The 27,228-nt window shown below is 50.1% G+C and overlaps 1 protein-coding gene across 13 annotated transcripts in view; it reads right to left on the bottom strand.

The window, feature by feature from the left end:
* PRRC2A (proline rich coiled-coil 2A) overlaps positions 1–27,228 on the bottom strand; it is a 1,857,131-nt gene that overhangs the window by 612,049 nt on the left and 1,217,854 nt on the right. For all 13 annotated transcript variants that reach the window (XM_078645954.1, XM_078645958.1, XM_078645955.1 and 10 more), the window contains exons 18-19: positions 26,750–26,874; positions 3,043–3,172 (exon numbers count right to left, since the gene is read on the bottom strand). In XM_078645954.1, coding sequence (XP_078502080.1) covers positions 3,043–3,172; positions 26,750–26,874 — 255 coding nt within the window. The remainder of the gene's footprint in view (positions 1–3,042; positions 3,173–26,749; positions 26,875–27,228) is intronic.

Here is a 27,228-nt window from a genome sequence, read left to right as displayed (position 1 = left end):
GACCTTCGGGGGTCTTTCAGGGGGTTAGGGGTCATCGACTCTCCTACCTCCTTTGTAGTCTTCTTATCGGTCTCTACGACTGTGTAGCTGTCGTCTTCTCCAGCGACGTAGTCCTCCTCGTCGGTCGATAGCCCGAGGTCTCTAAGAGACGGTGGTTGGCCCTGGATGTTGTAATTGGCTAGTCTCTGACGCTCTCTAACCCGGAGAGTCTTTGGCGTGAAGGCGGAGCAGGCGTTGCAGTCCTTGCTCTCCTGGTCGACCAGTAGGCAGAGGTTGCAAAGCGGGTGCTGGTCCTTCTGCGCGTACTTGTGGTGGCAGTTACGGCAGAATTTAAACGGTGTCTTGTCCATTTCTCGTGCTCAGGGGGCCCCTGTGTGTGCATTCTCCGTTGGACGTCGAAGTTCACGAAGTTCTCCTTCTCCTTCCTCGCCTCTGCTCGATCATGTTGTTCCTCATCGTCTTTCCTTAATTTTTCTAGCGAAAAACGGCTTTCCTGCGTCTTCTCTCCAAAAACTCGGGAGCCCCTTCGGGAACGATCCAGACCTAATGGCGGAAAAAAGAATCTGAAGATGGCGCCCAAAGGTGGGAGCTTCCGCAGGAAGCATGCAGACATCAGAAAGTACACCAAAGGTGGGACGTCGACGCCCATCTGGGCTACGGAAAAGAAAAAAAAAAAGAAGAAAAGAAAGAAAAGACTACGATTCCGGACCCAAACACTAGACCGCGGAATAATGCACAGCATAGTGAATCCATAAAGATTCACGCTGCAAAAACCTATTTTCCTCCATAGGATAACATTAAAAGTGTGGAGTTGGACAATTCATAAAAGTCCGAAAAACTGTAACCAAATAACAAAAGCGCTTTTACTTACCTGGAAATGTCCCAGTGCAGTATCCAGATATACAGCACTGTGTAAGAAAAGTAATCTGTAAAGTAATCTACTGGGCATCTTACTAAAAAGCCAATACAAAGTGTATGTACAATCTTTCAACGCGTTGTATTACTAGTGGTTCTACTGCAATCAAACCAAAAGTATCTATATAACTGCACTACAAATGGTTTACAAACTATTATTACTGCAAAGTACTTATTTACCTGTGCCAGGTGTGCTTGAATCTAGGAAATAAAATAAAAGAATATTTTTATACAAAACCAACTGGTCTGAAGTTCAGTCTTTGAGTGTGTGATATCATTTGCTGATTGAGTGTGTATAACAAATGCATACACTACCCTCTGATAAAGCATTACGGCGTGCCCACACTACCGCAAAAAGAGAGTAAAGTGCCATCTACTTTTAACTCTGCCTACCTTTGGGATTCCACTAGACTCTGTGCACACTATACCTTACTTTGGTAAGGTATATACAGAGCTAGCTTCCTACAGGACCTCTCTCCAGTCCGGCTCTTCAAGCTGGTCTGCCAAAATGGTCCCTCCCAATTCTCATCACCGCCTTTTGGGCAAGGAACACTAGTGATGAACAGGAGAAAAAAAGTACCCTCCGGCGTCGGATTCAACGTTGGTCCAGGTCCATCTCGGGGGTGAGGATGGAAACAGCATCGGCCAGGGGAACATTCGACGCCAGGGGCCATCATTGTCAGGATTGGCACCGGGAAAGGTCGGGTAAGATTGATCAGCGTCGATCTGCATCCGGCCTGGTTCTGCGGGGGCCCTTCAGTGGTATCTTAGACCCAGGACCCCTGACCAGCTCCGCAGAGCCAGAAGGTGCATCGGCAGAGTCAGGCTACTCAAAGATATTGTGAAGGGCTTGGTAAAATGTAAAAAGCTGGGCAGAGGACGCCCCGGCTCCCTGGAACAGGGGAGGTGCGGAGTCATCCCTGAAGTCGTCCTGAAGGAGTCGGAGCCTTAGAGAGACAACGCTCTGCCGACCAGCTGACTGACGGGGAGAAGGCAAAGAGCGCCGGTGCTTCTTCGCTTTCTTCTTCTGATTGGACTTACCCGAGGACTTCAAAGACTTGGAATGGGATGAGGTGTTGGGACTCCAAGAGCGGCCTCAAGACCTCCCTCTCGAACGAGACCGGGAGCGACGCAAAGCTGAGCACCGGGCCTCCAAGAGCTTTTAGGACCGCTCCCGCAAAGACTTGGGATTCATGGCGGGCAGTCGGAGCTCGACTTCAGGTCGTAGTCGCAGTCCAAACACCAAAAGCACAGAAGGTCCATCACCGACATCATCCTGTGACAGGCATTCCAAGGCTTTAAGCCGGTCCAACGATGGGACAACCCTTGCACCCCAGGAGTCGAGGACTTGAAAAAGAAGTCAACAAAACGTTGAAAATGTTTAGTCAAAGCGTAACTATAGGGGTAGCTCTCTCCGGATCTGCGCTAGGCTGGCGCAGAAAAAGAAAGAACTGATGTCAGTGTGCAGGGGCGTCGACACCGCAATGTCATCCGGGCAACCACGACGCAGACGATGGATGCAGAGTCAACCGAAGCCTCCCACTGACGCACAGGGGTACTTCTATGAATTATTTATTCGGATCTAGTCTGATGCCTGGGGTTAATTCTAAAGGTAAGGAATCTGTAACTGTCTCTCTCAGATCAAAGCTGCAAAATTGCATTCCACAAAGTCTCTGGTTAAAAATAATTTCTGTCCGAAAACCGAAAAGAAATATTCCCTATCACAAAAGATGTCAAGCAAACTTATTTGGAAAGGTTTTTTCATGGTAAAAAAAAATGGCCAACAAAGCAGGGCTTCTTGTTTCCAGAATAATACTGGAGCAATTGCACTGACAATTTATGGTGCCATAGCGGTTGTATGTGCTTCATTAAAAAAGCAGTATCAGTCGGCAGCTTCTTGAGTAACATAAATACATTTTGGTTACATAGATTGCAACTGGCTACCAAAAAAGTATTTAAAAAAACTGTGTTTGGCACAAAAAAAATATAAATGATAAAATATTTATTTTGTATTCATGCGCTCTAGACAGTATATAGTTCGAACAATTCAGTTTTCAGGCTATTCAATGCTGAGTCCCTGAACAAGCAGTAGCAGAACACAATCAATTAAATTATAACAAGACTTACCGGAATGTGTTCCTCTACATAAGTGAGGAGGTATTTCCCTGGATACACAGGCTTTGCTTGTTTGCTCCACCCGAGGTCCTGGTCCCTTCGGTTTATTCAGGACACTGACCCGATAACAATTCAAGCTTTCCTAGAGTTTGATAAAACCAAAACAGATTGAGAAATGATGGAAGAATGGAGTTAAAAAAAAGTACAGCTATGATTAGCCAGAAGATAAGAGTTATTTATCTGTAAAGCAGCTCCTTTTCAAGGTATCTTCATTAATTTAATAAATGCTAAAGAGTCCCACCCAAACAATCCTGGAACAGTTATAAAAAAGGAAAGCTGAAACACCCACCAGATAATGTGAATAAAAATTCCAAGACGTAACAATAGTTTATCACGTTTTAACTTTTAAAAGAAATAGATTACAAAATGCAAAACATCACTGCTGTTCCAAAACCCTACTTATGTTACATTTTTTTCTGTTAAAAAAAAAAAGGAACTGAAACCACACCACAAGCATATTGCCTTTGAAAGAAAAAGGTTACTTCTTTTCAGTAACAATCCTTCTATTGAATACTCTGTTTCCTGCAGATTTTCCACCTCATAAATGTCTTCCAGTTTCATACTGGATCATGAACATTTACAATAGGTTTAATAGTATGACAGGTGTCACTGCAGCTCCGAGTCAATTCAGACTCAATGAACTATATAAGGAGCCAACCGCTCTATCACCCCCTCCTCCCGCTAATGCCTTTAGAGGAAGAGACTTGTGAGGCAAATGTAAACTTTTCTTCTGATGGATACTACTGGTTGCTGATTCCTCACCTTAGGAATCGATACTCATGCAGGACCCTATGGATGTGGGCCTGAGGAGAAAAGGAGACAGGCTCCACTATCACAGCAATTCAGCAATAACTAGGAGTGTATGTTGACAGACACAAGAATGTAGATAGGCATTATCAACAACAACAAAAGCTGAAGCCACGCCCGAGTAAGAATATTTAGGTGAGCTCGCTAAACAAAAAAACCCAGGCCTTGCCTCCACATTGAAGACTCGGTCTCCCCAAAATAACCTGTGCATACTGGGCTTGCCAGTCTCAAACAATGGCAAACTGGAGCTCTTTGTAGAGAATACTGTAATCTCTCTTGGGTGCAGACAATTTATCAAGTTAGTGCTGAGTGGGTGCATTGCTCACTTGCACCATGCCTCCCTCCTGGTTCACAGCCACAACTCATTATAGCTAGCTCCTTAATTACAGAGACCAGGACAATGTACTCAGAATGACCCACGATAACGAGAACTAAACTTTCGAGGCTACGGTGTCACCTTTCACCAGGAAATTTTCAAAATTGTCAAATCTCTCATCTCACCTTCGGCGGAGCGTCCCTCTGCTGAAGGTGCTCAAAATCGCTGTAACGACCTCGCTGTCTTCTTCTCCCAAAAAATCCAGGTCATATATTCCTCTTTTGGGGACGTCAAGAATGAATTGGAACTCCGCCGGCCCATTACCTCTGATCCCTCCGTTTCTTGTACACTCGATACAATCCCACTCCTGGACATGCTTGGATGGACTAACCACCAAGATTACCTCTGGTTCCCCCAACGACCCAGCACCCCCTCAGACCCTCACTAAGGTTATGGACGTTATCCGCCCGGTCATATTGGACGTTCTCAATACATCCATCACCTCCAAATCCGTACCACCTCCTTGGAAGTGTGCGATGGTGAGAGCCCTATTGAAGAAGCCCAATCTTGACCAGAACAACTTGGCGAACTATCGTCCCATCTCCTTACTCCCCTGGCTGAGTAAACTGCTTGAGAGGCACGTAAATAACATCTTGGTGGACTATTTAGAGTCCAACAGCCTATTGCGCGCCTCTCAGACAGGGTTTCGCCCTCTACACGGGACTGAAACTGCCCTTTTAGCGGTAACGGAGGAGGCGAGAGCTGTGTTGGACCGGGGTGGAAAAGTCGCCATTATTCTATTAGATCTCAGCGCCGCGTTCGACACGGTTAACCATGTTACGCTACAACGACTGGCGGACATGGGCGTGTCGGGCGCGGCCCTGGAATGGCTGACATCCTTCCTGGCTAACCGCTTCTTCCAGGTCTTTGAGGGCGAGACGGTGTCTCCCAAACACCCACCCAGGTGTGGAGTCCCGCAGGGCTCCTCCCTGAGCCCCACCCTCTTTAACGCCTACATGGAACCCCTAGACAGGATAGTCCATCCCTTCGGTGTGCGTATTGTCACCTACGCGGACGACACCCAACTGGTGGTCTCCTTAGACCACTCTGAGGGATCGTCCCACACCTTAGGTCCCTGTCTAGAGGCTGTCGCCAGATGGATGCAATCCTCCTGTCTGAAATTTAATGGGGAGAAGACAGACATCATTCTCCTGGGCAACCCTTCTCCCGCTGCCCTTGCATCCATCTGGCCTCCATGTCTGGGCTCGCCAACTGTCCCCAAATCCCAAATAAAGAGCCTCGGGATCTGGCTCGACAAAGCTTTGGACTTCTCGGCCCAAGCAACTAAGACCGCCGCCACTTGCTTTGGGATTATGAGGATGTTGCGGAAGGTGCTCCCTCTGCTCCCATTCCAGGCAAGGAGGGTTCTGGTCCAGGCCCTCATACTCTCCCGCCTGGACTATGGGAATGCTCTTTATATGGGAGCTCCGATTTCCGTCACCCAGAAACTCCAAGTTACACAAAACAGTGCGGCCCGTCTACTCTATAACCTCCCCCGCTGGCAGTCAGCGAGGAATGCCCTAAAGGAGCTCCACTGGCTCCCTGTAGGGGCAAGAGTACAATTCAAGGCTAGGTGTATCCTACACAAAGTCTTTCATCGTACAGGTCCCGCAATTCTTCATCCTCTGGCTACACCCTACGTCCCGTCCCGCTCCCTTCGTTCCTGCACCCTCCAGTTGGCCACCCTCACCAGAGTCAGAAAAGCCCGCTGGGGAGGCCGCTCCTTCTCCCATACCGCGGGTAAGCTCTGGAACACTCGCCCTTTATCTCTCCAAGGTAACAGTAACCACGTCCTTCAGGAAAGCTCTGAAAACGCACCTGTACAGTAAAATCTGCTGAACTGCCCGAGCTCGCGCTGAGTATTCAGTCACAAGCGCTGCGAGGCCTCCGGGTAGTCTAGCGCTATACAAGTGCAATTTTCATTCATTTTCATTCATTCATTTCATTTCACACTATTGGTGTAGTCTGAACAGAGGGCGTTTCTACAGGTTACACACCATTTGGAGGAAAGTGCTTCTTTTTTTAGGGTTACCTTCCAACGTTTTGCCAGATACCTGATGCCAGCTTGACTGAGTGTGTGTGCTGGCATATTGCAACACGGTCCCAGCACCAGTGTTCTTTCACAAAACGGTATCTTTGTCACCCGCAATTGGCACACTTCTGGGTCAGCTTAAGTCCCTTGTAAAAGGTACCCTGGTACCAAGGGCCTTGTGGCCAAAGGGGTCCACTGAGGGGTGTAGCATGTATTATGAGAGAACCATCACTTTAACACCCACACAGTTCTAGAGCAGGCTGAGTGTTTGGGTACAGACCATCCCTGTGTGTCATGCCTACCACCACTGGCTGTGGCAAATCGAAAGTCACCCCTATAGCAGGCTTTAAAGCCTTAAGGCAGGGTGCACCATACCCAGGTGAGGATATAGCTGCATGAGCAAAATGTCCTTAATAGGTCTGTGCAATTCAGACACTAAGTGCAGTAAAGCCATTTTGAGTATATGACCTGGGAGTTTGTCATTACAAACTTCACAGCACCATAATAGCTTTACTGAAAAGAGGAAAGTTTGATATCAAACTTCGCAGCACATTAAACCCACGTTGTGAGGAAGTGCCCTCTTTCTTGCATGGTATTCCCCCACTTTTTGCTGAATTGCTGATGTTCTTTGACTGAGTGTGCCCTGGACTCCTGCTAATCAGGTACCCAGGGCTTATGTTCCTTCCCTAAAACTGCCTTGAAGCCTAAACACAATTGGCATCTCTGGCCAAATGTCAGCCCTGGGTAAATGGCACCACAGGTACCCAGGGCATTGTGACCAAAGAAGGCCTCTAAGGGCTGCAGCACTTACTGTGCCACCTTTAGAGACCCTGTACCCTGACAATCACACACTGCCTTTGCAGGCTGCCTGTCTTGGTGCAGAACAAAGTGAAGTGTCGACTTGGCACACATCCCTGTGTGCCATGCCCACAAACCAATGCCCTAGCATACATCAGTCACACCTCTAACTGGGTGCCCTATGCCAGTGGTGAGGGTACAGGTGCATGAGCCCTGTACCCCTACAGTACTCAGGTCCATTCCTGGGCACTGTCAGTGCAGTGCTGTCATTAAGAGTATTTGGTGCTGGGAGGTTGTCATCACATAATGGCTACACTGAAAGCTGAGAAGTTTGGTATCAAACCCACAATGATGCCAGTGTGGGATTTAAAGCAAAATGCACCTCAGAGGGCATCTTAGAGATGCCCCCTGAAACTCGACCAACCTCTCGTGACCTGACTGGGTGGCTGCTTAGGCTGCCACCACAAGACGTGTTTTTGGACCCCTGGGTCGAGAGCTGCTGCTCTCAGGAGCCTGAAACATTGCACATCCTGGGACAGGGTACCAAGCCTCCTCCCCCAGGATGGGCAGGGTTCACGAAGGAGAAGTTTCAAAGGCATGCTGCCTTTGTGAGCCTCTCCAGACCATTTGCTGCTTTCAACAACTGGTCCCACCCCCCAGTTTTGGCGGGAGAACCACAGGAAAAACAAGTGGGGGAGGCGAGGAAGCACAACCTCGAGTCCCTGCCATCTTGAGGATGGGGGGACGCAGCCAACCGGGGACAGGCTCCTGCCCCCCTCCCACTGGAGAGTGGCAGAATTGGAGGTGTACCCACCACAGGGAAGGAAACCTTTGGTCCCTGCCCTTTACCTACCTGTAAGGGCCCTAAATTTAGTATTTCGGAAAATTTATTATTTACGGGGCATCCTGAACCTTCCTTCCTCAGATCCAGAAACCAAAAGAAAAGAAGATAAGAAGGACAAAAAGCTGCGCATAACTAACAAGATGACGATGCCCACGGACATTGCCCCCACCCTACAGGCGTCTACCCTGGAACCTGCTCCTGCGAAATCCCAGTGTGTCCTGCAGCCAGCAACCTCAAAAACCCCGGAGGACCTGCCTGCCTTCAATTCAAAGACTGAATCTCCTGTGAACACCGGACTTGTTCAAACTGCAGCTTCTGGTGCCAACCAGAAACCTCAAATCCAGCCCACTCTGCACCCGCTGAACCCGGACCGAGTGGAAAAATACCACGAGGAGGACCCCTCAGCGATCCTGACCAGAGATCCGGCAACTCCTGACCTGCCTCAAGTCTCCAGACGACGCCTGCAGCCACAATCCAGTGGATCCCCCATACTGCGACCAGAGCGGGTAAGAAAATGCGACGGCCCAAGGCACCCCAGCATCCGACAAACCACGGCCTTGTGTGCCCAAACCAACGGTGCCTAACCAACCCTCAACATCCCAACTTACCCCTCGAAGTGGTGGTTGCACCTGGAAGAACCTCTTCCCCGTGCCTGCAGTGTTTGTTTGTCCTGCAGGTTCTCCATTGGAAACAAAAGGGTACCAGACCTCAAAACAGCGCCCTGCACCCTGCTGCCGCTGAGGATGAACCTTTGGTGCTACTTTGGTCCCCAACTTGCCCTGAGCTAAACCCTAGAAGCTTTCCTCCCTCAGCCTCGTGGCCTGCTTGCCAGCAGCCACCAACCACCAACCGGAGACCCCGTATCCTCAATAGGATAACATTGGGCCTCAACACTCTGCACCCGGCCGCCCTAGTGTCGCTGAGGGTGCAATTCCAGTGCATCAATGACCCTGGGAGACCCCCAAGTCTAACCCCTGAACCTTAACTCCCACAGTCGTTTACTTACCTGCAAACCGAAAACCTGTTTTTACCTCCATAGGATAGCATTGACAATTTTCCCTCCAAAAAACGACAAAGTGTGGAGTTTTGAAAACTAAAGATATTCTTGAAAAATCGCACAAATAGCCAAAACGTGTTTTCTCACGTTTTTTTTTTTTTTGCAGAGTTTTATAAAGCGCGAACTAGAACCAAACCGAATCAGTTATCAGAGCGCTTTACATAGCACCAGTTACGTTAAATGAGGACACACTTTCATTTTAGGCACGGGGAGATTAAGTGATTTGCCCAGAATCACAGGGCGTTTTTGGCGTCGTTACCGAGACTCGAACCCAGATCCCCAGGTCCGAGGTCGAGCGGCTTAGCCGTTAGGCCAACCCCTCTCACCTGTTTGCGGGACATGTCCCAGTGCTGAATCTAGGCCTCCAGCACGGAGTTTGAAAAAGTAACGTTAAAGTTACTTACCTGCAATGTGTTGAAAAAGCCTATTCATTTCAATGTACTGTATTTTCTAAGTGTTGCATATATTTTTTTTTTTAACAGATTTATATAGCGCAAACTTGACCCGAATAGGTTATCAGAGCGCTTTACACAGCACCAGTTACATTACATGAGGACACACATTCATTTTTGTTCGGCACGGGGAGATTACATGATTTTCCCAGAAGCACAGTATGTTAAGTGTCATTGCCGAGACTCGAACCCAGGTCCCCAGATTCGAGGTTGACCTCCCTAGCCCAACTCCTCTCCCCATACAACTCCTCCCCTGTAAATCAAACAAAGTACTTCCTATTGCATTTTCAAACTGTTCTATATCCAGTAACTTATTATTGAAATGTATTTAGTGCTTACCTGTACCAGGCTTGCTTGGTTCTAAAAAATAAACAGTATAGCTACATATATAAAAACGAAAGTATGTCTGTCTGTTTGTCCTTTATGCATTACTACACCATTCATCCGATCGCCATGAAACTTTGGGAAGTTGTTGAGTACACTCCCGCGAAGGTTTCTGGCAATCATTGTTTTGTTTTTTAAAGATCGGCCCCCCTTGGCCCTCAATCTTTCGAATTCTGAATGTGCAACCATGACTTTGCAACGGTACAAGACTTTCGGTGAAAAAAAATGAACAACGTCATCGAAGCTACAATTTTGAATGGGAAATTAAAGGGGGAAGATGTACTGTTGCCACGTATTCCAATGATCCCTAACAGATATGCCATTTGAATTCAAACGTTTACAGTTTCCGGTGCGACTCAACAAAGCACAAGGACAATCGCTGCAAGTGTGTGGACTAGATTTGGAGAATCCGTGCTTCTCACATGGACAACTGTATGTGGCCAGCTCAAGCGTCAGAAAACCTTCTCATTTATTTGTGTACGCACCAGATGGAAAAACAAAAAAATATTGTGTATCCACAAGCACTCGAAAACATAAATAGAATTAAAAAGACACTTTAAAATGTTTTCCATATTAAAATGAATAAGTTTCAATAAAAATGACAATGTAAAGTGAATGTTATAAAGAGTTTACTTGAATTTCCTTTCTTCTGAGATCGCAGCACCGCGCGACGGGTAAGCTAGTAATTTATACAGAAACAATTGGCCTAGAGTTCAATTCTTGAGTGTGTGGATTCATTTGCTGACTGAGTGGGTACATCAAATGCTTAACGCACAAGTTACTACTTGTGTAACGATATATCTGTAAGAGACATTGGTTAGTGATAGATTCCTTACCTTAGAATATCCCCAGGCGTCAGACTGGATCCGGAAAATTTTGCGTAGCAATACCCCTGCGCGCCGGCAGGCGTCGTCCGCGGCTCGGCGTCCGTCATCGGCATCGATAGCGCCGGAATGACATCGTCGGAGTACTTAGACGTCGTCGGAGTACTTAGACGCCGCCCTCGCGCGCTGACGTCAGTTCTGATACACAGCTTTTCCGCGCCAGATACGCAGAGCCATGATAGAACCAACACCGGTGCCATGAAACTAGGGCCCTGAAAGGGGATGACCTTAACCCTAGATATCGGTTCACAGAACGGGGAGGATGGGTGGGTCGGTAAGTAATCTATCACTAACTAATGTCTCTTACAGATATATCGTTACACAAGTAGTAACTTGTGCATCTGAAAGAGACACGTTAGTGATAGATTCCTTACCTTAGAATAGATACCCCAGCAATACCAACCCCGGTGGTGGGTCTGCAAACCAATAATCACACCAGAAAGTCCTGGACGACGGAACGGCCAAAGAAGCCATCCCTCCGGACTTGGCTGTCCAGGCAGTAGTGTCTTGCAAACGTGTGCAGCGAGGCCCACGTAGCTGCCTGGCAAATGTCCTGCAAGGGCACTCCTCGGCCCAGGGCAGTGGTCGTCGCCGTGGCCCGAGTGGAATGAGCCCTCAACCCAACAGGGGGCTCCTTCTTAGCCAAGGAGTAACAGGCCTGGATACACAAGATGATCCACCAAGAGATGGTCTGCTTGTGCACCGCCTTTCCCTTCTTAGCGCCCACGTAACCAACAAAGATTTGGTCATCCACCCGGAAATGGCGTGTGCGATCCAGGTAGTAAGATAGCGCACGTTTTGGGTCCAGACGGTGGAGCCTCTCTTCCTCTTTCGAGGGAGGCGGAAAGAAGGTGGGCAAGGTAATGGACTGCCCAATGTGGAAGGCCGTGACAACCTTGGGCAAGAAAGAGAGTCTTGTCCGCAACACAACCTTGTCCGGATGGACAGAGAGGAAAGGAGGTGTGGAAGAAAGAGCCTGGAGCTCACTCACTCTCCTGGCAGAGGTGATGGCAACCAGGAAAGCAGTCTTCAAAGTAAGAAGACCGAGAGGACAGTTATGGAGCGGCTCAAAGGGAGCACACATTAGGTAAGTAAGAACAAGGTTCAAATCCCACTGGGGCATCACGAAAGGAACAGGAGGGAACATGTGTGTGATGCCCTTCAAAAACTGAGTTTGTCCGCCCTGGGTTTCAGAGAACCTGTGAGAAGTTGGCCTGATATATGATGCTCACTAGTTCTAGTGATCACCTTGTATCAGTCCAAGCAACCCTTATGGTGATTGGTTGTAAGTCAACCTTATAGACCAGCTATCCTAATGGTAGCATGGACAAAGCAGTCTTAGGCTAAACTCTTTTGGCATGTGAAGCCAGCTGTTTTACCACAATATAACCCCTTGAATACCAAGTGAAAGGACACCACACAGGTTGTTATGAAAATAAACAGTATATTTATTAATAACAACACCTCTGAACTCTTTATGAGGTCAGAGGGCTAAGCACATGACAATCTCTTACGAAGAATACTACGAGTCGCCCAAAATTACAATGGTGCCCTAGGGGCACGACAAACCATATACTAAGTAAGTGGAATGTGAAAGTCGATAATCGGAATGGAGCTGTCCAGAGGCTGTAGGATCGTTGGGACCACGCTACACTAACTTCAGGTAAGTAATAGGAGGCCCACGGAACGCGTGTGCAGAGTGTGAACTCACACGCGAGATGCGTAACAACGTCTATGGACAGTACAGTTCAAAGAAAAGGTGAGTACGGACAATCCTGACTAGATAGGACAACAACGACTGTGGAACTGGACACTAGGACAGTTAGACTACCCTTGAGCACCAAAATGCTCTAGTTACCTCACCCACGGGCTGCGGGTGCATAGGTGTCAAAGTGCGTTGGGTTCTCGCGTTGAAGTCTATGGAGCCTGAAAGAAAAGATGCTGAAGGCGACCAGGAGGAAGATGTCCGGTGCAATCCAAGGGTGGATTGTTGAAGGAGACCTGAAAGCAGAGGGGACAATGTTCACAGTCACTAGCCAGTGACTGGAGTGGAACCAGGAAGGAACCAGATGTCGTCGTCGCGATCAGGTGAAAAGTGGACGCTTGACTCGGCAGCCACGTGGACCAGGAGGTGTCTTCGGCGACCAGGATGGAGGCACGAGCTGTCCCACGCAGGCTCTCGCTGTCGGCGGTGTTGGATCCGGGATTGGAGGCAACAGGCCTTGGCAAAGGCAACCCACGCGGTGAGTGGAAAAAGCGTCTGGTGCGGACTAGGAGAGTCCGGGGTGCCCCTCTTTTGGAATGGAGCAAGGGCCAATCTGGAGCAACCAGATCAGCAGTGGAAATTCACAGGTTCGTCGTCTAGGAGGCCACTAGCCAGCCGGCAAGTGACCAGACAACGCGTCGAGCAGGAACCAAGCAGAAGAGCCCCACGCAGATCTCGTGGATGCTGGAGGGCTGATCTTCGGTGCAGGGGCTGCTCGGGGGTGGGGCTTCTCAGTCCCCAAAGCACTTGGTCGAGTTTACCTCGGGAGTCGTGCTGGAAGCGAAGTGCAGGTTCATTCAAGATGGCCTGTCCCACGTGTCTCGTCGCACCCACGGGTCTCAGCTTTGCTGTAGATGCAGGTTGAGGTCGGAGAGGTCTGGGAATCCGAGTCTCGTCGGGCTCTGAAGTCTGGATCCTCGTGGGAAGACGACAAAGAGAAGCCGCTGGACGCTTGATGGTGCCTGCAGTTGCAGGGTGGACACTCCTTGTCCACAAGGGAAATTCTTCAGTCTTCTGTGGAGCAGAACGTCGAAGGCCAGAGTTTCTTCGTGATGAATAGTTCAGGATAATCTAATTTGGAATGGGACCAGCTCCTACCTTTATTCTCCTAAAGGGGGCTGCACTACTGACTAGGTCCCTCCCCTGGGTGGGACCAGGAAGGGGGGTGGTTACACGCCCTATCCTTTGTCCGATTTCCCGCCAGAGCTGGGGCTGGGATGCCCCAGCAACTGGTTTGAACCGGTGTATGCACAGGGCACCTTGTGTGCCCCAGGCATGTCTCATTCCTTTCAGGCCTCCCTACCTCAATACACAAAATCCTGTCTGGGGTGGTGCTAGAACCTCCCAAGGCAGGAAACCCTTTGTCCAAACCATCCTCGCTGGAAGGACTCCCAGCAGCAGGAGGTCAGACTTGTGTCTGTGGTGGCAGCATCCATTTTGTGATCCTGAGGCTCGAGTTAACTTCAACCGGGGTTCACAGTTACATACATGTCGTGTCCCTCTAGAAGGGTGGAATGCTACCCCCGTCGCCAGAATTGGCGAGGGGGTAGTATTCCAAATCGTATGACACCTTACTCGACATGTTTTGATAATGTTATACCAGAGTTAGCATTTTACCGCGAGGTAGATAATGCACTTAAGAGTATATGGTATAGCGTTATCATGGAACAGCTATTAGGACTTAGTTCCGCAGGCTGCAAACGGGCTCAGCTCATGCTAGAGCATCATCTCACATAATTCCAAGCACTCTGCCTTCAGGATTGATAAGGCCTTCCATAGGAGTGACTGATAGGAATATATGTGTCCATTTTAGGGTTAGATATAGGTATACTATACCTACAGCAAAGGGTGTTTACACCACCTTACCCCAGCTGTCATGCAGCCAGTTGTGTCAGATTTAGATGGCCAGCCAGGGGTGGCATAATACATGCTTCAGCCCCTGGTAGGCCCTGGGTACACCTATGCCCTGTGTACAGGGACTGATAAGGTGGCCCAGTACCAATTGGTAAATGCACCTAAAGTACATGCTTGTCAATTTAGAGAGAGAACAGCTAGGCTGTGGGTCTGATTAGCAGGCCCACAGCCAGGGAAAGTCGTAAACCAGTGAAGCAAAAATCTGGGGTGACCATAGGATTGCAGACCCCACTCTCCTACATAACCCCCCCCCCCAAACTTAGGGACATTAAACTAACCTTGACCAGGTGAGTCTTCCTGTTCTAAGTGGAAATACCTGGAGAGACCATCTGCATTGCCATGGTCAGTCCCTGGTCTGTGCTCCACTGTAAAGTCCATCCCCTGTAGGGAAATGGACCACCTAAAAAGTTTGGGGTTTTCACCCTTCATCTGATTTAGCCATAAGAGGGGCTTATGGTCGGTCTGAATCTTGAAGTGAGTTCCAAACAAGTATTGCCTCAACGTCTTCAGGGCCCAAACCACAGCAAAGGCCTCCCTCTCAATAGCTGACCAACGTTTCTCTCTAGGGGTCAGCCTTCTGCTTATAAAAGCAATGGGCTGGTCATGACCATCAATATTCAGTTGAGAAAGAACAGCTCCCACACCCAACTCAGATGCATCTGTTTGGACAATGAAGGTTTTGGAGTAGTCAGGACTCTTGAGAATAGGTGCAGTACACATGGCCTGCTTTAGGTCATCAAATGCCTTCTGACAGCTAACTGTCCACTGAACTTTCTTTGGCATTTTCTTGCTTGTCCGGTCATTAAGTGGTGTCACAATGGACCCATCATTTTTGACAAACTTCCTATAGTAACCAGACAGGCCCAAGAAAGCTCTGACCTGTGTCTGGGTGGTTGGAGGAGCCCAGTCCTTTATGGCATGCATCTTGCTCTCCAGTGGTTGAACCTGGCCTCCACCCACAAGGTGGCCCAGGTACACAACCTGACTCTGCCCTATCTGGCACTTAGTAGCCTTGATAGTGAGGCCTGCCTTTCGCAGGTCCTCCAAAACTTTCCTCAGGTGGATCAGGTGATCCTCCCAGGTGGAGCTAAAGACAGCAATATCATCTAGATATGCTGCACAGAAGTCATCCAACCCAGTGAGAACTTGGTTCACCAACCTTTGAAAAGTGGCAGGTGCATTTTTCAAACCAAATGGCATCACCACAAATTGGTAATGACCTCCTGGGGTAGAAAATGCTGTTTTCGCCTTGGCATCCTCAGCTAACCTGATCTGCCAATAACCAGCTGTTAGGTCAAATGTACTTAAGAAAGTTGCAGAAGCCAACTTGTCTATCAGTTCATCTGCCCTAGGCATTGGATGGGCATCTGTCTTAGTGACAGCATTGAGACCCCTGCAGTCTACACAAAACCTCATCTCTCTCTTACCACCCTGGGTGTGATGTTTAGGCACTAGAACTACAGGACTAGCCCAAGGGCTCTCTGAGGGTTCAATGACTCCCAATTCCAACATCTTTTGGACTTCTTTCTTTATGCAGTCCCTGACGTGGTCAGGTTGCCTGTAGATTTTACTCTTTATAGGCAGACTGTCACCAGTGTCCAGCTCATGGGTGCACCAGTTTGTCTGACTGGGGTCAGTGAAAACATTTGTCTGAAGGATTGAAGGACCTGCTTACAATCCTCTTGTTGATGAGCAGTGAGGCTGTCAGAAAGGACTACTCCATCTACTGACCCATCATCAGGGTTCTGAGTGAGCAGGTCTGGGAGAGGGTCACTCTCTTCCTCCTGCCCCTCATCTGTGGCCATGAGCAAGCCCATGTCCTCCCTGTTGACAAATGCTTTGAGCCTATTCACATGAAGTACTCTGTGAGGGCTCCTGGGAGTTCCCATGTCCACCAAGTAGGTGACTTCTCCCTTTTGCTAAATGATGGTATGGGGTCCAGACCATTTGTCTTGGAGAGCTGCTGGGGCCACTGGCTCCAACACCACACCTTCTGTCCTGCATGACACACAGTTAGGACAGCCTTTTGGTCATGCCAAGCTTTTTGAAGTTCTTGGCTGGCCTTAAGGTTTTTAGATGCCTTCTCTATGTACTCTGCCATCCTGGAGCGGAGACCAAGTACATAGTCCACTATGTCAAGCTTAGGCTTTTTGAGAGGTAACTCCCATCCTTCCTTCACAAGACATAGGGGTCCTCGTACAGGATGTCCAAACAGAAGCTCAAAAGGACTGTAACCAACCCCCTTCTGTGGGACCTCTCTGTAAGAAAACAGGAGGCAGGGTAAAAGGATATCCCATCTTCGCCTGAGGTTTTCAGGTAATCATTTTATCATCCCTTTGAGGGTCTTGTTGAATCTTTCAACAAGCCCATTGTATTGTGGGTGATAGGGTGTGGCGAATTTATAATTGACACCACATTCCTTCCACATAGCAGTCAAGTATCCTGACATGAAGTTTGCACCTCTGTCAGAGACAACCTCCTTAGGAAACCCCACTCTGGAGAAAACTCCAAGTAGGGCCTTGGCCACAACAGGAGCTGTAGTGGTCCTAAGGGGAATAGCTTCTGGATACCTGGTGGCATGATCCACTACCACCAGTATAAATCTGTGCCCAGATGCTGTTGGGGGATCCATTGGTCCAACAATGTCAATCCCTACTCTTTCAAAGGGAACCCCCACCACAGGTAGTGGTATAAGGGGGGGCCTTTGTTGTGCCACCTGATTTGCCACTGGCTTGGCAGGTGACACATGAGCGACAAAACTCTTTAGTGTCTTCAGACATATGAGGCCAGTGAAAGTGTGGGGCAAGCCTGTCCCAAGTCTTGTTCTGGCCTAAGTGACCTGCAAGGGGAATCTCATGGGCTAAGGTGAGAAGGAAACCTCTAAGAGACAAGGGGATGGCCAGCCTCCTGGTAGCACCAGGCTTGGGGTCTCTTGCCTCAGAGTATAGGAGTCCATCTTCCAAATAAACTTTATGGGCACCTGTAGCATTCCCTGCAGCCTTAGCAGCAGCCTGTTGTCTGAGGGGTTCAAGAGAGGAACAGTCTAACTGTGCCTGTCTCAAGTCTGCCCTGGAAGGTCCCCCTGTCCCACGAAACTCAACCTGTTCAGGCTCAAGTTCTTCTAGGACAGTTCCTTCTGGGGTCTTGGGGTCTTTCTCCTGAGAGAGCTGATCCTCAACCTGAGGCAGGGGGGAAGGGTCAACCTTACCGCTACTGCTCTTTCTCTTGGGTAGTGTCTGGGTCATTCTTCCAGGATCCAGCACTAGTTCAGCTGGGCATTTCTTGGCCTGTGACCTAGTCACAGCAAGCACATGTGAGGAGAGACCTAGTATTTCTACATGAGTCCTGTACTCCACATCTGACCACAGTGAGGATTCCAAATCATTGCCCAAAAGACAATCTACTGGGAGGTCTGAACTAACTACAACCTTTTTGAGGACAGTTACCCCTCCCCAGGAGAAATTAACAATTGCCATACTGTGATTGGTAGTGACATTGCTAGCATTGGTCACTAGGTTATCTGAACCTAGCATGATGCTGGTCAGGGTCCACAAATGTTGGTTTCACCATAGTGACACAGGCACATGTGTCCCTGTAGGCCTGAGCCATTTTTCCATTGATTAAAGGCGTTTGCCTGTATTTGCCCAGAGTACTAGGACTTACAGTAGGGGTCATATTCATGTCCCCAGTACAAACAAGAACTGCCCGAGTAGGAATTCTAACTAAGTCAGAACCCACCTCAGTTCCCAGGGTTAACCCAACTATAGCCTTGGGAGGTACACTACCACTACTAACTGTACTAGGGGGTGCAGGTGTCTTAGGGACAGTAGTGGTAGGAGTTTGGCCTTTCTTGGTGCACTCACTAAACCAGTGAGTCTTACTTTTGCAGTATTGGCACCATGGTTTCTTAGGACCATCATTCTTCTTCTTTTGGGAAGTTTGGGACCCACCCTCCTTAGGTTGTTGGGGCCCTGTTGAAGACTTCTGGTCATTTTGCTTACTCTCATTACCCTTCTGGTCTGCCTTCTTCTGGCCACCACCCTGGTTCTGGTTCTGCTGCTTGTCCCTTGTCCTGACCCATCTGTCTCCCTTCTTTCCCAATTCTTGGGGAGAGGTCAGATCCGAGTCGATCAAGTGCTGATGCAACAACTGGTTCTGACAATTATTTAAGATTTGCTCTCTCATAATTAGATTATACAATCCTGTGTAATCAGTAACTTTACTTCCCAGTACCCAGCCCTCCAGAGCCTTAGTGGCACAATCAACAAAATCAGTCCAATCTTGAGCCTGAGTTTTCTGGGTATCCCTGAACATCAACCTGTACTGTTCAGTGGTTAAGCCAAACCCATCAATCAGAGCAAGTTTCAAGACTTGGTAATCATTAGCATCCTCATCTCTAACAGTGAGAAGCTTGTCTCTACCTTTACCTTCAAAGGAGAGCCACAATATAGCTGCCCACTGACTCTGGGGTACCTGCTGTACTTTGCAGGCTCTCTCCAAAGCAGTCATCCACTTGTGGATATCATCCCGTCTTATAGGGGGGCACTATTTTACTCAGGTGTCTATTATCAAAACTCCTGTCTCTATCCTTAGGGATATTGCTGCCACCAGTGGGGAAAACCCCACTCAACTGTTGCTCTCTAGAAAATGCAAGCTTTTCTTTGGCAAGGGCAAGTTCTTCCCTCTGAATCCTCAGATTAGCTTGTCTCATCCTTGCTTCATGCTCTCTTCTCTGAGGGGAAGTCATTCTCCTCTGGGGAGAAGTCCTTCTCCTCTGAGCAGAGGCATGAGAGTGCACAGATGTATTGGAGTTCCTAGAATGAGATCTATCTCTTCTAACTCCAAGGTTAGGCCTGCTCAGGGTCAGTACTGGGGGTCCCCCAGATCCTTCCCTATGTAGGTCTAAGTTGGCCCTTGTAAGTCTGCTGACTAACTCAGGACCATTGTCTGCCTCATCCCCAGATGGTTCCTCTTCTTCCTCCTCCTCTTCTACATTCTCTGTTTCAGGGAAGTCTGGATCTCCAAGGGTACCCTCTAAGGCTGGCATGCTCCCATCTGTATGAGAAGCCTTTCTAGCATCATATGTCTCTAAGAGACCTAACAGAAAGGGAGTGGTAGGGTTAGAACCCTGTTTTAGTTTCCTGGAGGTACACAATTGTCTCATCTCCTGGAAACTGAGAGCTGCATATCTGGAAAGGACCTGTGGAGGGTCACTAACCACTTGGGGAGTCTCTGAAGCCTCTCCATGGGTAGACATGCTTTCTAGTGAGGTGCAAGTGATGCACTTACCTACACTATGGGTTTTCCTACTGATCCCTGGCTAAGAGTTGTAGTCAGGGTGTGCTAGGCCCTTTCTACTACAACAGCTGGTTCAGTAGAACTCAGAGTATTTCTAAGCTTGTTATATGTACCTAGGTACCTTATGTGATCTTTCAAATGATATTTCAAGATTATACGTGGTAAAAACAACAGCAAGCTCAAATCCCAACCGCTGCACACCAATGTGAGAAGTTGGCCTGATATATGATGCTCACTAGTTCTAGTGATCACCTTGTATCAGTTCAAGCAACCCTTATGGTGATTGGTTGTAAGTCAACCTTATAGACCAGCTATGGTAGCATGGACAAAGCAGTCTTAGGCTAAACTCTTTTGGCATGTGAAGCCAGCTGTTTTACCACAATATAACCCCTTGAATACCAAGTGAAAGGACACCACACAGGTTGTTATGAAAATAAACAGTATATTTATTAATAACAACACCTCTGAACTCTTTATGAGGTCAGAGGGCTAAGCACATGACAATCTCTTACGAAGAATACTACGAGTCGCACAAAATTACAATGGTGCCCTAGGGGCACGACAAACCATATACTAAGTAAGTGGAATGTGAAAGTCGATAATCGGAATGGAGCTGTCCAGAGGCTGTAGGATCGTTGGGACCACGCTACACTAACTTCAGGTAAGTAATAGGAGGCCCACGGAACGCGTGTGCAGAGTGTGAACTCACACGCGAGATGCGTAACAACGTCTATGGACAGTACAGTTAAAAGAAAAGGTGAGTACGGACAATCCTGACTAGATAGGACAACAACGACTGTGGAACTGGACACTAGTACAGTTAAACTACCCTTGAGCACCGAAATGCTCTCGTTACCTCACCCACGGGCTGCAGGTGCATAGGTGTCAAAGTGCGTCGGGTTCTCGCGTTGAAGTCTATGGAGCCTGAAAGAAAAGATGCTGCAGGCGACCAGGAGGAAGATGTGCAATCCAAGGGTGGATTGTTGAAGAAGGAGAACTGAAAGCAGAGAGGACAATGTTCAGTCACTAGCCAGTGACTGGAGTGGAACCAGGAAGGAACCAGATGTCGTCGTCGCGATCAGGTGAAGAGTGGACGCTTGACTCGGCAGCCACGTGGACCAGGAGGTGTCTTCGACGACCAGGATGGAGGCACGAGCTGTCCCACGCAGGCTCTCGCTGTCGGCAGTGTTGGGTCTGGGATTGGAGGCAACAGGCCTTGGCAAAGGCAACCCACGCGGTGAGTGGAAAAAGCGTCTGGTGCGGACTAGGAGAGTCCGGGGTGCCCCTCTTTTGGAAGGGAGCAAGGGCCATTCTGGAGCAACCAGATCAGCAGTGGAAATTCACAGGTTCGTCATCTAGGAGGCCACTAGCCAGCCGGCAAGTGACCAGACAACGCGTCGAGCAGGAACCAAGCAGAAGGGCCCCACGCAGATCTCGTGGATGCTGGAGGGCTGATCTTCGGTGCAGGGGCTGCTCGGGGCTGGGGCTTCTCAGTCCCCACAGCACTTGGTCGAGTTTACCTCGGGAGTCGTGCTGGAAGCGAAGTGCAGGTTCGTTCAAGATGGCCGGTCCCACGTGTCTCGTCGCACCCACGGGTCTCAGCTTTGCTGTAGATGCAGGTTGAGGTCGGAGAGGTCTGGGAATCCGGGTCTCGTCGGGCTCTGAAGTCTGGATCCTCGAGGGAAGACGACAAAGAGAAGCCGCTGGACGCTTGATGGTGCCTGCAGTTGCAGGGTGGACACTCCTTGTCCACAAGGGAGATTCTTCAGTCTTCTGTGGAGAAGAACGTCGAAGGCCAGAGTTTCTTCGTGATGAATAGTTCAGGATAATCTAATTTGGAATGGGACCAGCTCCTACCTTCATTCTCCTAAAGAATAACTACTGACTAAGCCCCTCCCCTGGGTGGGACCAGGAAGGGGGGTGGTTACACCCCCTATCCTATGTCCGGTTTCCCGCCAGAGCTGGGGATGGGATGCCCCCAGGAACTGGTTTGAACCGGTGTATGCACAGGGCACCTTGTGTGCCCCAGGCATGTCTCATTCCTTTCAGGCCTCCCTACCTCAATACACAAAATCCTGTCTGGGGTGGTGCTAGCACCTCTCAAGGCAGGAAACCCTTTGTCCAAGCCATCCTCGCTGGAAGGACTCCCAGCAGCAGGTCAGACTTGTGTCTGTGGTGGCAGCATCCATTTTGTGATACTGAGGCTCGAGTTAACTTTAACAGGGGTTCACAGTTACATACATGTCGTGTCCCTCTAGAAGGGTGGAATGCTACCCCCATCGGCAGAATTGGGGAGGGGGTAGTATTCCAAATCGTATGACACCTTACTCAACATGTTTTGATAATGTTATACCAGAGTTAGCATTTTACCGCGAGGTAGATAATGCACTTAAGAGTATACGGTATAGCGTTATCATGGAACAGCTATTAGGACTTGCTTCCGCAAGCTGCAAACGGGCTCAGCTCATGCTAGAGCACCATCTCCCATAATTCCAAGCACTCTGCCTTCAGGATTGATAAGGCTTTCCATAGGAGTGACTGATAGGAATATATGTGTCCATTTTAGGGTTAGATATAGGTATACTATATCTACAGCAAAGGGTGTTTACATCACCTTGCCCCAGCTGTCATGCAGCCAGTTGTGTCAGATTTAGATGGCCAGCCAGGGGTGGCATATTACATGTTTCAGCCCCTGGTAGGCCCTGGGTACACCTATGCCCTGTGTACAGGGACTGATAAGGTGGCCCAGTACCATTTGGTAAATGCACCTAAAGTACATGCTTGTCAATTTAGAGAGAGAACAGCTAGGCTGTGGGTCTGATTCGCAGGCCCACAGCCAGGGAAAGTCGTAAACCAGTGAAGCAAGAAGCAAAAATCTGGGGTGACCATAGGATTGCAGACCCCACTCTCCTACAGAACCTGCCAGGTGTTGAACCACCAGGGTCACGCCCTGATGTTCCAGCCACTGCCAGAGGCGCAGAGCCTCCTGGCATAGGGTCCACGACCCCACCCCTCCCTCTTTGTTGCAGTACCACATGGCAGCGGTGTTGTCCGTGAACATCTGCACTACACTCCCCCGAAAAGAGGGGAGGAATGCCTTCAGTGCAAGTCAGATCGCCCGCATCTCCAGAAGGTTGATGTGGAGCCGGGACTCAGCCGGAAACCAGAGGCCTCTGATCTCCGCCTCTCCCATGTGGCCCCCCCCCAGCCCAAGAGGGACGCGTCCTTCACAACCACGTGCTCCGGGTGGGGTAGGGAGAGGGATCTGCCACTGACCCAATCGCGGTCCGTGAGCCACCATTGCAACTGCCTTGCAGTGCGCTCCGAGATCAAGACATGGTCGGACAAGTTGCCCTGATGCTGGGTCCACTGAAACTTCAGGTCCCACTGCAGAGCCCGCATCCGCCACAGGGCGTGATGCACCAGAAGGATGCAGGAGGCCATCAGCCCCAGAAGCCGCAGCGTCAACCTGACCGAGACTCGGGATAAAGGCTGAAAGATCGGAATCAGAGCCTGAATATCCCGAACCCGCTGTTCGGGAGGATAAACCCGAAACTGCGTCGAGTCCAGAACCGCTCCGATGAAGAGGAGCTTCTGAGAGGGACACAGGTGTAACTTCGGCATGTTGATGGAGAACCCCAGCAGATGCAGGAGGTCGGCCGTAGTCTGGAGGTGGCTGACGACTGTCTGAGGCGAGCCTGCCTTCAACATCCAGTCGTCGAGGTAGGGGAAGACCGACACCCCTAACCTGCGCAGATGAGCTGCGACCACCGCCATCACCTTTGTGAACACCCGTGGGGCGCTGGTAAAGCCGAAGGGGAGCACGGTAAATTGAAAGTGCTCGTGACCTACCGTGTACCGCAGGTAACGCCGGTGGGCCGGCAGGACGGGGATGTGAAAATAAGCGTCCTGCAAGTCCAATGCTACCATCCAGTCTCCGGGGTCCAGGGCAGCTAAGACCTGAGCCAAAGTCAGCATCTTGAACTTCTCCTTCCGGAGGAAGCCGTTGACGTTCCGTAGGTCCAAGATAGGGCGTAGGCCCCCTTTGCCCTTCTTGGGTACCAGAAAGTAGTGGGAGTAACAACCACACCCTACTTCTGGCCCAGGAACGTGCTTGATGGCCCCCTTTGCCAAGAGGGCCGTGACTTCCTCTTGCAGAAGTTGCAAGTGATCCCCCGACATGCGGTGAAATTGCGGTGGCATGGCTGGAGGGGTTGCCTCGAAGGGGAGGGAGTAGCCCCTTCGGACAATTTGCAGCACCCACCTGTCTGACGTGACAGTGCGCCAGTGGAAGAGGTGATGGTGAACCCTGCCCTGCCCCCAACTGGCGTCACATGGGCCTGAAAGCACGGACTAGGAGGGTTTTGAGGCAGGTGCTGCGGGGGAAGGTGTGGACTGGCCTCGCCGTTGTCCCCTACCGCTGCCACGGCGGTTTCCACGTTCTGCGGTGCGTGGCTTGTGGCACGTGTGGGGGTGCCCCTTACGTGGCCACGAAAGGAGCGAAAGGCACCCGATTGCTGGCGTGGGGTAGAGAGGCCCAAGGACTTGGCCGTAGCCCTGGAGTCCTTAAAACGCTCAAGCGCATGGTCTGCCTTGTCGCCAAAGAGGCGACGACCATCAAACGGTATGTCCAGAAGAGTGGCCTGGACATCAGCCGAAAAGTTGGCGGACCTCAACCAGGCGTGGCCATCGCCCTGCCCAGTGAGTCCGTGGTATCCAGCTCACACCGGACGGAATATCGCGCTGCATCTCGACCCTCCGCAAGGGCTTGGGTGAGTTTAGCCCGGACCTCCTCCGGACATGTGGCAGCACGTCCGCGACCGTGTTCCCACAGGGTGTGGGTGTAGCTGCCCAAGAGGCCTGCGGTATTGACTGACCGCAGTCCCAAACTCAGGGACGAGAACACCTTCTTCCCGAATTGTTCATACCTCTTGGATTCCCGATCGGGCGGAGCCGCCGGGAATGCGGTCTGGGAAGTGGAGGCCTGGATAACCAGGCTCTCGGGGGTGGGATGGGTGGACAAAAAGCAAGGGTCGCCCGGGGCCGGGCGGTAGCGTCTGGCCACGTTCCTATCCACAGGCGGACCTGTGGCGGGCTTGGGCCAAGTGCCCACAAGAACGTCACACAAGGCCTCATTAAACAGCAGCAGATGCTCAGTGGAGCTTACCTGCGGTTTAAGGACCTCAGTGAGGAGGTTAGTCCTCACGGCCGCGACGGGGAGCTCAAGGTGTAAGGCCTTGGCCGCCTGCGTCAACACTACACTGTAAGCAGCCCCCTCCTCCGTAGCCACGGTGGGAGGAGAGACAAATCCAGTGTCTGGCGAAGTGTCAAGTCCACTGGCCTCCCCAAGCTCATATGTCCAGTCCTGTTGAGACTGGCACTCCTGTGCCAGAGGGTCTACAGACCCCTCCCAATCACCCTAGTCACCCATCTCCTGCATTTCAGGGTCAACAGAGGGGGCCGGTTCGTGGATATAGAAATCTCCAAACAACGCTGGGCGCCGCTCTGGTGCCGGAACCGGACCGAGGGTAGGATCGGGGACGGCGTCCATAGCAGGCGCCGGGGGCGACGCCCGCAGGGCCGGGACCAAAGTCGTCGGCGGCGCCGGGGCCGAAGCACCCGACGGCGTCGGAGCCGAAGCACCCGACCCGCTAGGCCCTCCAGCCGGGGCCGTTGGGCCTGGAGGCGCCACGGAACCCGGCTGAGGAGGCAGGGACCTCATGGCCATGAGATACCGCTCGACCTCCTCTGGTGTCGCTTCATGCGCAGGGACCCGAAGGTGTGCGGCAGACGGCGACGTCCGCAACTCTGTCGGAGCCGCGTGGGTGGTGTCCCCCAACCCCCGGCCACATTGCGCGAGCGTCGGGGTGGGTCGGAGGAACGATGATGCCTCTCCGACCTCTCATGCCTCTTACCTGAAGACTTGGGTCCTGACGACCGATGTCCACTCCCGGAGCTGCGAGGGTTCCGACCCCGCGACCGGTCCCTCGACCTCCTGTTGGACCGGGACCTGGAACGGCGCGGGGCCCACTGCCGGAGCTCGAGTCGCTTGCGGGACCGCTCCCACCTAGCTTTAGACGTCAGGGCCCGGCAGTCGGAGCAGGTGCGGTCGTCATGGTCGAGGCCTAAACACTTGAGACATCGGCGATGGGGGTCGGTAACCGACATCCGTTAGTCGCACTTGGAACAGGGTTTAAACCCAGGCATCCCTACCGGCACCGTCGGAGTCGAAGACTCGAGTAGAGAAATGATCAAAAAGATCCAAAAGTTTAGTCAAAAAAGACTAAGGGGTAGAGCTTCTACGGATCTGTGCTAGCTGGCGCGGAAAAAAGAAGAACTGACGTCAGCACGCGAGGGCGGCGCCTAAGTACTCCGACGACGGCATTCCGGCACCAACGACGCCGACGACGGACGTGGATCCGCGGACGATGCCTGCCGGCGTGCAGGGGTATTGCTACGCAAAATTTAACGGATCCAATCTGACGCCTGGGGATATTCTAAGGTAAGGAATCTATCACTAACGTGTCTTTCAGATTTAGCAGTAGTGGAGATATTAAAATGATTGTTCTTTTACTTTTTTCATTTCAGATAATTCCCAATAGGATTATCAGGTGGTATTAATTCAGTATTGCAACAGTATATTTCTGTATTATAGTGCGATTGAGGCACTTCTTTTGAGTTGGATTTAGTGAACCAACATTAGGAGTAATATTAGGTATACAAATGTCAGATACTAGGTCCTTAATAATAGCCACAGGAGTAGGCCAGAAACATGCCGACCGTTAGGATTTAGGCACATTAAACCCTGTGAAGCCTAAGTTATTCCCCTGTTTTATAGCCATACTGTCTGGGGTCAGAATAAAGGTATGCAACCAAGGGGTAAACCTGGTTGGTGAGGGTTGTACGAAAAACTCGGTTTTTCCACTAAGTAAAGAAACAAGACAACTATCAACTCCACATAGCAAGGGGTAGGGGGAAACTACCCTGTGTATGTTTAAAAATTAACACTCGTGTTGAACCTCTCTGACCCACACATTCAAACTCTCACCTGCTGTAGAGGTTCACGCCTCCGTGGCCTCTCTCGCCTTTTTGGTAAAGTCTCACCAAACCGATCAGCTACCACAGATGTATTCACTCCTCGGAAGGTTTGCATCTTGTCCGGAAAACGAGAGTCTGAAAATGAGTTTCAAGTGACTAATAAGTAAGCAGTGACAAATATGTGCAAATCAAAGCAATACACATTTGGCTAGTCTGAAGACTCACACTTGAATCACCAACAAAGCATACACGATAAAGTACATATTCAAAATGGTTAACCAGCAATTGACTTTGTGACAACATTGCTTCTTTTCATGTTCCTTATTCATGGATGGTCTTTGATCACATAACGAGTGTTAGACTACTTGGATAAGCAATGCCTCGTTTGTTCAGATAATAAGTATGACAATCAGTTACATACGCTCTTATGCACAGTCTGTCAATGAACCAACATCTGCTGAAATCAAGGATGGGACTAAAAGTCATAAA

This window comes from Lissotriton helveticus, chromosome 5_1 (genome assembly GCF_964261635.1).
Source record: "Lissotriton helveticus chromosome 5_1, aLisHel1.1, whole genome shotgun sequence".
In the NCBI taxonomy this organism is placed as follows: Eukaryota; Metazoa; Chordata; class Amphibia; order Caudata; family Salamandridae; genus Lissotriton; species Lissotriton helveticus.
The sequence above is the reverse complement of the archived record's forward strand: the minus strand, read 5'-3'. Positions and strand labels throughout refer to the sequence as shown.